At 37.6% G+C, this 12184-nt stretch overlaps 1 protein-coding gene across 1 annotated transcript in view; it reads left to right on the forward strand.

Annotated features, from left to right (window-relative positions):
- Nucleotides 1–12184, forward strand: part of FLT4 (fms related receptor tyrosine kinase 4) — a 147021-nt gene that overhangs the window by 96654 nt on the left and 38183 nt on the right. Inside the window, 7 exon segments of the mRNA XM_070739087.1 lie at nucleotides 839–947; nucleotides 2555–2914; nucleotides 5034–5180; nucleotides 7144–7275; nucleotides 7573–7679; nucleotides 8667–8802; nucleotides 10713–10817. Of these exon segments, the coding sequence (XP_070595188.1) occupies nucleotides 839–947; nucleotides 2555–2914; nucleotides 5034–5180; nucleotides 7144–7275; nucleotides 7573–7679; nucleotides 8667–8802; nucleotides 10713–10817 (1096 nt within the window).

Below are 12184 nucleotides of genomic sequence, written 5' to 3' on the forward strand. Positions count from 1 at the left end.
GAATAGTTTTCGGTCCGGGTCAGGGTGATCCAGGAACACAACTAGTGTGACTTTTTGTTTTTCAGCAAGAAAGAAACCCCCCACCCACCCCAAAAAAATTATCATAGAGAGAACCCCTGAAATGATGAAAAGTCATGAAATTTCAAGTTTCAGATATGCAGGGAAAATTTTTTACAGGGACTCAAACTTGGCTTCGGGTCACATACGACCCGAACTGAACAGCAAGGTTAAAAACATGTAGGGACGAGTAAACGTCCTATACCTTTCCAAGTTAAAAACTTGGAGTTACAATACAATTTGATCTAGTGGTTAGTTAAGGGATCAGGCTAAAAAGTGATGCGTTCTAACCTTGCCTTAAGTCAAGATAGCCAGCTGGGTGACTTGGGCCAGTCACTCTCTTTCAGCCCAAGTCACTTCTCAGAGTTGTTATTGTGAAGAAAATAGGAGAAGGAAGGAGTATTAGGTATGTTTTTCTCTTTGAGTTCTTTATAAACTCCTGGTCTTCAGGAAGAACTTTAGCCCTGGTTCCATTAGTTAACCTGGGGCCTCAATAGGGGTGCACTAGGCTGAGGGTGGCTGATGAAATACAAAGATCGTCACCCCATGTTGCCCATCCTCTTGGTTTTTTAGTCTTAATTTATCTTTCTTAATTTAAATTGTTTTGTTTTCTTTGCTTTCTTTTTATCATGCTGTAAGTTGCCAGAGTCACAACAGTGAGATGAGTGGCATATAAATATAACAATCAATAAAATAAAAAATAAAAACAATATTAAAGGCAAGATTTTAAAAAAATCTTTGAAAAAGTCTGTATTTGTTCATATTCTTCTTTTTCCCCCAGACTATCAGCAACTTAATCATCCAGGAAGCCAATGTTTCTGTCATGTATAAGTGTGTAGCATCCAACAAAGTAGGTCGTGATGAACGATTAATATACTTTTATGTAACAAGTGAGTATCTTAAAAACCGAATTCACTTAAATAACCTGTTATATACCATAGAAAGGATTTGAAGAATTTTAAAGAACTGAAGAATTTTAAATAGTTATTATTTGCTAGTCCAAATCATTATCAGAACCAAAATTTGTTGAAATTTTTATTTTAAAACTTAGACTTTTGAAAATTTTACTTTATAAAAATCTATATATTTGAGTTTGCACAGTTTGAGTTTGTATTTTAAAATGCTTTATCTGAACGAAAACATTTATGACAAAATGTTTAAGACATTATATGTTGAAAGTTATGTGAGGTAGAGAAGCAATTTGAGAGGTATTTTAGAGCAAAGAAAGAGAAGATTTGCCCTTATCAACACACATATACATTCAAGTTATCTATCTTAAAAAGCTGGCATATCTTTTTAAAAAACCTGCCATTCCCAAGCGTTTTTTGTATGGTAGCACCACCTAGTGTCCTGCCTAAAGAATAAAATCAACAAACTTGATTTTAGAAGCTCCGCTTTTGAATTTTGCTCACTGAATCCACAGAACTTCTACAAAACATTTTTGTTTACTAATGGAACAAATATAAGACAGACAGCAGTTCACACAACCATTCAGCTAAGCTAAAATGCGGTTTAATGGTTTCTGTTTCAGAGTGCAATTTAACCATTGTGTTAACAGAGCATTCCATCATGTTAAGGCTTAAGCCATAACTGAAATTTGGGCATGGAGTATTTACATGAACATAATCACTGTGTTTTGATCATTAGGATTTGAGATAAGCATGTTATTTGAATTTAGTCAATGAAATAGTAGGACTTCATTTTAATCAGAACTATTCCGTCTAGTAACACAAAACCTGACATTATTTCAACGTGAAGATATAGTTATATAATCATAGTAATTCCTTTATCATTGCCTGGATTAGAGTTGTTTATGGATCATTTATTTTAATTCTGTCTTTCCAACAGATGAGATTATATACACAGTATATATAGCTCAGGGTTGAACTGCAGAGTCCTTGGTATTTTGTGAGCTTGGCTCTTTGTTTGTAAACATCTAATTACCTGAGAAAAATTATCAGTGCTAATGAGTGTGGGTTTTGTTCCCTAATATCTAGATAAAGTGGGATTAACACCATACAAAAAAATTAAATAGAAAATAATACCCTAATAACCAAGGAGAAAAACACACCTCCACCAACACCGGCAGACCAAGCTACTGTATAGCAAGCAAACTCTACACTTACTAGCATTAACAATGTTATCTGCTTGAATAATGAAATGTCTGCAAATGGACAACCAAGTTCACAGAGCACCGAGGACTCCACAATTGTGTGTGTGTGTGTGTGTGTGTGTGTGTGTGTGTGTGTGTGTGTGCAAAGCCACAGTGTAACCAGAATATTTGAGGCCCAAATTTCAGAGTTCTTTGGTTGGTTGTGTATTAAAATAAATGTGTAAAATGCTAAGTGATTTGCTACAATTGTAAAACATGTTGCCCAAAGTAAATAAGGGCAGTAGTATTACATGAGCAGAATTGGAAACAGGCATTTCTGCAATAGTAAAACCACATCTGTTTTAGTGGTTGAATGTTTGTTTGTTTTTCTTGCTTTCTTGACAGCCATCCCAAATGGATTTGAAATTGAGTCCGAGCCTTCTGAGGAGCCCATTGAGGGACAAGATGTCAGACTAAGTTGCAATGCCGATAACTATACCTATGAAAACCTGCAGTGGTACCGGCTCAACCTCTCAAGATTAAATTATGAAGAGGGCAACCCTCTAGTCCTGGATTGCAAGAATGTCCACCATTATGCAATGAAGCTGCAGGGCGAATTGAATTTCAAACCTAACTCCAATTATGCTGCTTTGACTCTCACCATCCCAAGTATCTCTCTTGAAGATGAAGGAGACTATGTATGTGAAGTGCAAAACAGAGAAAACAATGAAAAGCATTGCCACAAAAGATATATCTCTGTGCATGGTAAGGACCATTGAGAAAGTCAATTTGGTAGGAAAGGCCTTGTTGTGCTGAAAGATGCACTGAAACGTGCATGATTGGCTAATGCAAAACGAGGGTAACACTGTGAAGAATTTTAACCAATCAGATTCATTCTGGATTGAAATGACCAGAAGTTAATTGGCTAATGCAAAACAAGGGTAACACTGTGAAGAATTTTAACCAATCAGATACATTCTGGATTGAAATGACCAGAAGTTAATTTTTTGAGTTAGATTTCTCTGTCCAAGTACTTCTTTATGGAACATAGATGATTCTTAGAGAATTGAGGCAGATGGAACTGGATTTCTTTGATGAAAATAATCTGAGCCCTCATAGCAGTAGATATGCTGAGGAAAAAAAGTAATGGCTGAAATATCAAATAAAACGCTGTCCAAGTACAGAATATGTCTCCTTCATTATTTCAAATCAGGTCTGGTGCTTTTTTGAGTTGATGTGATCTTAAATGACCAGAGTTACACCATTTCCCAAAATTCACTGGCAGGCATTTGGATTCAGATTATTCTGAGGAGACTTGTTTGATAATAAATTTCTTAAATTTCTTATTCAAATATTATTTCATAAATAGAAGTTCACCTATGCCCTTATTTTTTTTATGGAGAATTGTGAACAAGTGTATATTTTCCTTTAACACTAGCACAATGCTAACACATTTACCTGCTTAGTTAAAGCACAATAACTTCATTGACAATGTTAGTGGTAAACCAGAGTTTTTGCTTCACAAAATCATAATTCCTAGTTGGTTAACAATCCTAACTGAAGGACAAAAACCTGGAGAAAATATACATTTAGAAAATATAAATTTAGAAGATGTGAGTTAACAGATATATTACGAAATCACCAACAATGAAAGCAATATTTGCAAAGTTTATAAAGGAAGCTAATGTTGTATTATCCTTAATGGATGCTATCCATGTGTGTGAGAGAAATATGTAGCATGTATTTCAACATTTGTAATTATAGCATGTGTACATGCTACAGGTTATCTATAGGGCAGTAATTATAGGGGGGAGAAGAAATTGCCATTTTATGTCACTTTTCTTTAAAGCTGGGTAATAGAGACTTAGGCATGCAGTAGAATCCAATGACTCTTTAATTTTCCTCTATCCATTCATGTTGCTTTTTTAGTTTACTTCAACTGAACAGGAGTGCAGTTTTAGAAATGATATTGTATCATGTTTAATATTTATGTAGATGGGTAGATGCACAATGAAAAAAGAACCTGTCTGCAAAATTGAATAAAAAAGGGCATAAGGGGAGACAATGTAAAACAGGTTCTAGTTTCTTGCCAGTTGACTTGATAATAATTATAATGTAACACAGAAACATAGAAGCATAGAAGATTGACAGCAGAAAAAGACCTCATGGTCCATCTAGTCTGCCCTTATACTATTTCCTGTATTTTATCTTAGGGTGGATATATGTTTATCCCAGGCATGTTTAAATTCAGTTACTGTGGATTTATCTACCACGTCTGCTGAAAGTTTGTTCCAAGCATCTACTGCTCTTTCAATAAAATAATATTTTCTCATGTTGCTTCTGATCTTTCCCCCAACTAACCTCAGATTTTGTCCCCTTGTTCTTGTGTTCACTTTACTATTTCCTATGTTACTACTAGATTGAAGCAACATAAACCAGTTGTGCTCAGAAATTACAATCACCAAAAAAGCAATCACTGAAGTGTTTGGAGAAGAAAAATTACATATTGAGATTGAAACAGTGTCAGGATGCATGGATAATTGCAATAAGTCAGATATTCCAGTTGTTGTGGGGGGGAATGCTACCAGTATACAGATTATTAGAAGAATCCAGCCTGTTATAATGTTCAGGAAGGTTTCAAAGTAAATTAAGATCTTGATCATCTGAAAGTTATTTTAATTGGCCTCTTTTTTATCACATAGTATACTAGAAATGGCACAAATGCTTTATGGATTAATAGCAATTTTTTATTTTCTACTTTTGATGCTGTTTGTATCATGCCGTCTTTAAGGAAGTGCTCAGCTCCCACCATACAGGGTACCTGTTCTTTATTCTCACATTTCTTGCATTTCATCTTTTTTTTCTCTTGATATCATTGCTTCAGCTTTAGAGATGCCCAGGTTGAAACAAAACCTGTCAAACATCCTGGTGAATGTGAGTGATTCCATAGAGATGCGCTGCAAAGTGGACGGTGTACACATTCCAAACATAAACTGGTATAAAGATGAAAAGCTGGTTGAAGAAGTCTCAGGTAAGGCTGGTTCATTTTATGGGTTTAAGGAATGGGACATTCGTGGATAGAATACTTGCACAGCTATGACTAGAAGTGCGGAAGCTTAAAAGTTTCAAACTATTCAAGACAGGTGGGTAGGAGGGAGGGAGGGAGGGAGGGAGGGAGGGAGGAAGGAAGGAAGGAAGGAAGGAAGGAAGGAAGGAAGGAAGGAAGGAAGGAAGGAAGGAAGGAAGGAAGGAAGGAAAGACACCTGGTGCTATAGTATATCCTCAAAATAGTTTATTTACTTACTTACTTACTTACTTACTTACTTACTTACTTACTTACTTACTTACTTACTTACTTACTTACTTACTTACTTACCGGTACTTACTTATTAATTAGATTTGTATGCCGCCCCTCTCTGGAGACTTGGAGCAGCTCACATATACCTGTAGGTTTATGCAACAATGTATAAGAAAAAATATCTTTAATTAGTACATAGAATCTGAAAATATAGGGAAAAAAATCTAAATTATTATAAAGAGTGTGTGTATACCTTCCAGCAACCCACGGATAACTCAAAATTTATTCCTTTGGTTTCTTTGAACCTTCCCTTTCCCACAAACACATTAATGTCCATGCTTCAAATATGGGCAGCAATCCAAATAAACGATTTGCCTGCATAAAAGCAGCATGCACGCAACCTGGTACTTTTAGGGTACGAGGTCTAAATTAAATTAATATTAAGGAAAACAGAAAATAGATTTGCACCAAGCTTGGAAAAAAATCCTCTTTTGGATGCAAGATCCAGATTCCGTTTATTTTTGCTTTGGCAGTTTTTTCAGCTTGTTTTCCGCTGAGAATTGACTCTCACATTATGAATGTAATTTATTACACCTATGTTACTATTACATCTATGTTACTATTACTTTGGAAAAGCATGCTATCTTCTATGTGGATTGTTTCCTGACTACATCCAAATTGATGGATACTAGTGTTTATCTATAAAACACTAGTATCCATCAATTTGGATGTATTTGGATGTAGATATTACTTTAATATGGGAACATATGGTTTTAAAACTGTCCAAGTACTAATTATTAGGATAATACTATTGCTACTATTACTATGATATTACTACAAATGATAATAAGGTTTTATCTCAGTTACTCATGTTGTGGTTACCTCCCAAACACACAGTTGCAGTGTTTCCCAAACCTGGGTAAAAGTGGTTGTTTTTTTAGGTTATTTATTTTATTCAATCAAGAAATATCTGGAGCAAGTAAAGCAATGAAAAAAAAAACCCCTACAAATACAGGGTTTGGAATACATTCTTGGCAGACAGTAACAATGAAAGAGCTTTCAAGTGGGTAAAAGCTGGGAACATTGTTAGCACCTGGTTGGGGCTGGAAAGAAGCATTTGGAGCAAATAGAGAATGAAAAAAAATCAAAGGCGGGGTTTGGAAACTGGAAAACTGGTTAGGACTGGAAAAAAACTTACTCGGAGCAAGTTAGAGTAATGAAAACCCCCACAAAGATTTAGGGCTTGGAAAACATTCTTAGCAGAGAGAAACAATGAAAGAGCCTCCAGGGTAAGAGCTGGAAAGATCGTTAGCAGCTAGTTAGGGCTGGGGGAAAAAATCTACATTCAGAGTATAAGACGCACCCAAATTATCAGCCTCTTTTAGGGAGGAAAAAGGTGCGTCTTATACACCGAAGAATATAGCATGTTTCATGTAGGACCTTGAGGATACCCTCTCATGCTCTCGTGTATACTTATGTTTCAATTTTTTACTTTTTATTGTATGTCACCCGAAGTCATATTCATGAGATTGGCAGCTATGTAAACTTGATAAATAAAGAAGCCAATAATGGCCCAATGATGGGCACTGGTGCTTAGAATCAGCTGCTTGAAATAGTACAAATGAAGGTAAAAAAGGACTGTCATGTCGATTTATTATTCATAGCTGAAAACCTTTCTTTTCCTTCCATGTTTCAGGGATTGACTTGGCAGACTCCAATCAGAGGCTTAGTATTCAAAGGGTGAGAGAAGAAGATGCTGGTCTTTACTTATGCAGTGTCTGCAATGCCAAAGGTTGTGTGAATTCCTCTGCCAGTGTTTCTGTAGAAGGTACCATTACTAATGTTAGTCCTCTGATTTTATAGAGATATTGATGTATTTGGAAATAAAGCAGCAGAAGAAGAAAGATTTGGAAGGAAGGAAGGCCTTTTGCCATACTGGGGCAGTAAAACAAATTTCATTCTCCATCCTTTATATCCTAAATTTGCCCAATCAAAATAAAATATAGAAAATTCCCAACAATTCATCCTTGTCTCTTTCTCTGTGTTGGCTTTCTCTGTGTAGATCCTTGATTTTTTATTTATAATCGATCTATTTTTTTTTGTTCATGTTCTTCCTCATCTATAGGCTCAGATGACAGGACCAATGTGGAAATCGTAATCTTAATCGGAACTGGGGTTATTGCCATCTTCTTCTGGATTCTCTTGATCCTCATCTTCTGTAATATCAAGAGAGTAAGGCTTCTTTTCCATCTTCCATCTCACAAGTTTGATTTCGTGTAGTATAAAACAGAATCATAAACAGCTCCAACCTTCACATCAGATGAATATTTTATTATTCTTAAATGGGAAATGTAAGCAGGTACATCTGAAAGGCATCTTGTTGGAGAAGATAATATAGGATTCCAGTATTTATTTGTTTATTTATTTTATTTACCGTAATTGGATTTGAATGCTGTCATGCTTCAGGCAAAAAGTAACTGCTTTTTATCAGGAAAAAAAAATTCCTGGCAGCCATGATTGAATAATGTTGGCCTTGTTGTGGAAAAGAACCAAAGAACCAAATACACCCTATTCTATCATTTACTCATGATGTTGGCCTTCTCCGGGTCCCGTCGACTAAACAATGTCGTTTGGCGGGCCTCAGGGCAAGAGCCTTCTCTGTGGCGGCCCCGGCCCTCTGGAACCAACTCCCCCCCGGAGATTAGAATTTCCCACACCCTCCCTGTCTTTTGTAAACTACTCAAGACCCATTTATACCGCCAGGCATGGGGGAGTTGAGATATTCCTTCCCCCTAGGCCATTACAAGTTATGCATGGTATGTTTGTGTGTATGTTTGGTTTTTATAAATAAGGGTTTTTAGCTGTTTTATTATTGGATTGTCACATGCTGTTTTTATCATTGTTGTTAGCCGCCCCGAGTCTACAGAGAGGGGCGGCATACAAATCCAATAAATTATTAATTATTAATTATTATGTTTGTTTGTTTGTTTGTTTGTTTGTTTGTAAATAAAGTGTAGCATACTTAATAGGAAAAAGTCTCTCACAATGAATCAGTTTCTAGCAGATGTTATACAGAGTGACTGGCTGTCAGAAACATTTTTCTTTTTGCTAAGACAAGCAGAGCCAGTGTCAAGGATTCAAAGAAAACTAAACAAAGTCACATGCCCTTTGCAAAATGTCTACAATCTAGTCCTTCACAATCTTTCTCTTGTGTTGCAGCCTGCTCATGCTGATATCAAGACAGGCTACCTTTCCATTATCATGAATCCAAACGAAGTGCCTTTGGAGGAACAGTGTGAATACCTGACCTATGATTCCAACAAATGGGAATTTCCTCGGGAGAGACTTCGATTAGGTACACAAAAACTTTGGCTTTGCTGGTGAGAGAGGAATAGTTGTAAACACTTTCTAGCAATCATGGGGGCTCTGATTGCTGATAAGGGTATGTACCGCAAGTTGAGCTGTACTGTAACCGCACCTCATAGGACCTACAGTTTTTGTTGCCCCAACACAGAGGTCTTCAAGCTCTGCAACTTTAAGACTTGTGAACTTAAACTCCCAGAATTCTCCAGCCAGATATGTTGGCTGGAGAATTCTGGGAGTTGAAGTCCACAGGTCTTAAAGTTGCCACGTTTGGGGACCACTGCCCCAACACAACCATTCACGATGTTCTGGATTGCAGTATGCATATGAGCCGGGGTGGTGCAGTGGTTAGAGTACAGCACTACAGGCTACTTCAGCTAACCGCTAGCTAGAATTCAGCGGTTCAACTCTCACCATCAGCTTGAGGTTGACTCAGCCTTCCATCTCTCCGAGGTGGATAAAATGAGGACCCAAATTGTTGGGGGCAATATGCTGATTATGTAAACCATTTACAGAGGGCTATAAAATCACCATGAAGTGGTATATATGTCTAAATGCTATTGCTATCGACTCTACTGCTTATGGACAGTGGATATGGCAGTTATTGAAGTGCCATCATTTCCAGTCTAATGCCCTCACTTTTCTGGTATTTTCTTTTCAAAAGCAAGACTTGACATGTTTATGTTTATGTTTATTAGATTTGTATGCCGCCCCTCTCCGTAGACTCGGGGCGGCTCACAACAGAATAAAAACAGTTCATAACAAATCTAATAATTTACAATTTAAGATATTTTAAAAACCCCATTATTAAGCAGACATACATACAAGCATACCATACATAAATTGTATAGGCCCAGGGGAGATATTTCAGTCCCCCCATGCCTGATGACAAAGGTGGGTTTTAAGGAGTTTATGAAAGGCAAGGAGGGGCAGTTCTAATCTCTGGGGGGAGCTGGTCCCAGAGAGTCGGGGCCGCCACAGAGAAGGCTCTTCCCCTGGGGCCCGCCAACCGACATTGTTTAGTTGACGGGACCCGGAGAAGGCCCACTCTGTGGGACCTAATCGGTCGCTGGGATTTGTGCGGCAGGAGGCGGTCTCGGAGATATTCTAGTCCAGTGCCATGAAGGGCTTTAAAGGTCATAACCAACACTTTGAATTGTGACCGGAAATTGATCGGCAACCAATGCAGGCTGCGGAGTGTTGGTGTGACATGGGCAAACCTAGGGAAGCCCATGATTGCTCTCGCAGCTGCATTCTGCACAATCTGAAGTTTCCAAACACTTTTCAAAGGTAGCCCCATGTAGAGAGCATTACAGTAGTCGAACCTCGAGGTGATGAGGGCATGAGTGACTGTGAGCAGTGAGTCCCGGTCCAAATAGGGCTGAAACTGGTGCACCAGGCGAACCTGGGCAAACGTCCCCCTTGCCACAGCTGAAAGATGTTTCTGTAATGTGAGCTGTGGATCGAGGAGGACGCCCAAGTTGCGGACCCTCTCCAAGGGGATCAATAATCCCCCCCCCAGGGTGATGGACGGACAGGTAGGATTGTCCTTGGGAGGCAAAACCCACAGCCACTCCGTCTTATCAGGGTTGAGTTTGAGTCTGTTGGCACCCATCCAGGCCCCGCTTCAGCTAGCGATTTCCTTCCTTTGCTTTGTTGACACTGCCTCTTTCTCACTTGCTCTCCTTATCCTTACTGTGAAAAGGCAGCAGCACCTGTAGATGGTGAAAATGGCATTATTTCCTCTTCCTTTTCATACCTTTATTTCTTTGTTGTCTTGATTTCCTGTTTTGAGTCTCATTCAAGTCATTGTGAATAGTTATATAAATTCCTCCAGTTGCACTCTGGTTTTTTTCTAAACCCTGCTTTGCGCCACCTTCCTTTTGCTTTTTTTCCCCCCAGGTAAAGTCCTGGGCCATGGGGCTTTTGGGAAAGTAATGGAAGCCTCCGCATTTGGAATTAACAAAAGCAACAGCTGTGAAACCGTGGCAGTTAAGATGCTGAAAGGTAGGCAAAATAAATGGATTCTATAACTATGAGAATATTGGTGCTCAATCTGGAAATATCCATCAAGCTACTAATTGTCTCTGGAAGACAATTTTCCCATGATTTGTTCCTCACTTCTTGGATATTCAACAGTACTTTGATCAAGAGAAGTCACAAACCTGATCTTACTGGACTAAAAGAATATGTGGCTGTCTCCAGTGAGATAAGGATAAAAATCTAGAAATCTAACAAACAAATGAGAATTTTAGCAGACATTTCATATAAAAACTACCATTCCATAAAAAACCAAAACTACCAGAAATAATGGTTGGCAGGTTAAAAGTAAAAACAATGAAATGTGAAAAAAGGATGGTTGGAGACAAGAGATTTTAATATTTTAATTAACAGAACAGAATATCTTATTTGTAGCTTAGCTGTTAATGCAACTGATTAATGTCTTCAGCCCTAAGTACTATAATGGAATATTGATAGAATCTCATTTCATAAAAAGGCTTCAGGCACTTGAAAGTACTAACAGCTTTTTCTAATTAAATTAACATTTTAAATTGCAGCTTTTACATCTCTATTTATTTTAATTCTCTGGCGGGATTCTAAAACTAACCTCAATGTGAATTAGGGTAGGGAAAATCAAGGAAAATATTTCAAAGGGCTAAGCATTGAGTAATAGCTATTACAACAGAATGAGGGCCTTTTAGTAATTGGAGTCTGGTCTTAAAGATATTCTCTCTCCTCTGTACAGAAATCATTGCTGTTCCACTGAAATCAGAAAGGTGTTATTGCTACTGTAGATAAAGTCAGCAGATGGTTACTTTTCTCTTTGCTGTGGTATTTCTAAATTTTCTGGGAGTTTTAAGTGCTTCTTTGTGAAAAAATAATCATGTTTGATTGTATTACCGCTGTTATTGTTACAAAATGTATTAATACAAATTGGTAATACTAATTACTATCTTAATAGAGTTGAAAAAGGTCATGTAGAGAGTCAAGTCCAAAATCTGCACTTAAGTAACAAGTAAATGTAGTATCTAGGTTCAGAATCAGAACCAGAAGTGGGTGAAGCTATCTCTGTACCTTTCTGCCAGTCAAATTGGGCCAGAAAGCTGCACTGCATGAGCACTTTGGTTCTGAGATGCTGTTAGAAAAGTTACTTGATGGTAGTCAATATAGGTTATCCACCTCTACTTATGAAAAGCAATCCAAATATATTTTAAGTCAATAATTTCATTAGTTGGGTTAAAGAGCTTGTCTTCACTATAGGCTACTTATATCCCCCCCCCCAAACATTTCTGTTGTCCTGTAAATAACTACCAGTGCTATGGTGGTTTTCTAGTGCAGTCCTCTTATTTTCAGAAGCAAATCCCTACTCACAT

Source organism: Erythrolamprus reginae, chromosome 2 (assembly GCF_031021105.1).
Source record: "Erythrolamprus reginae isolate rEryReg1 chromosome 2, rEryReg1.hap1, whole genome shotgun sequence".
NCBI classification, from domain to species: domain Eukaryota; kingdom Metazoa; phylum Chordata; class Lepidosauria; order Squamata; family Dipsadidae; genus Erythrolamprus; species Erythrolamprus reginae.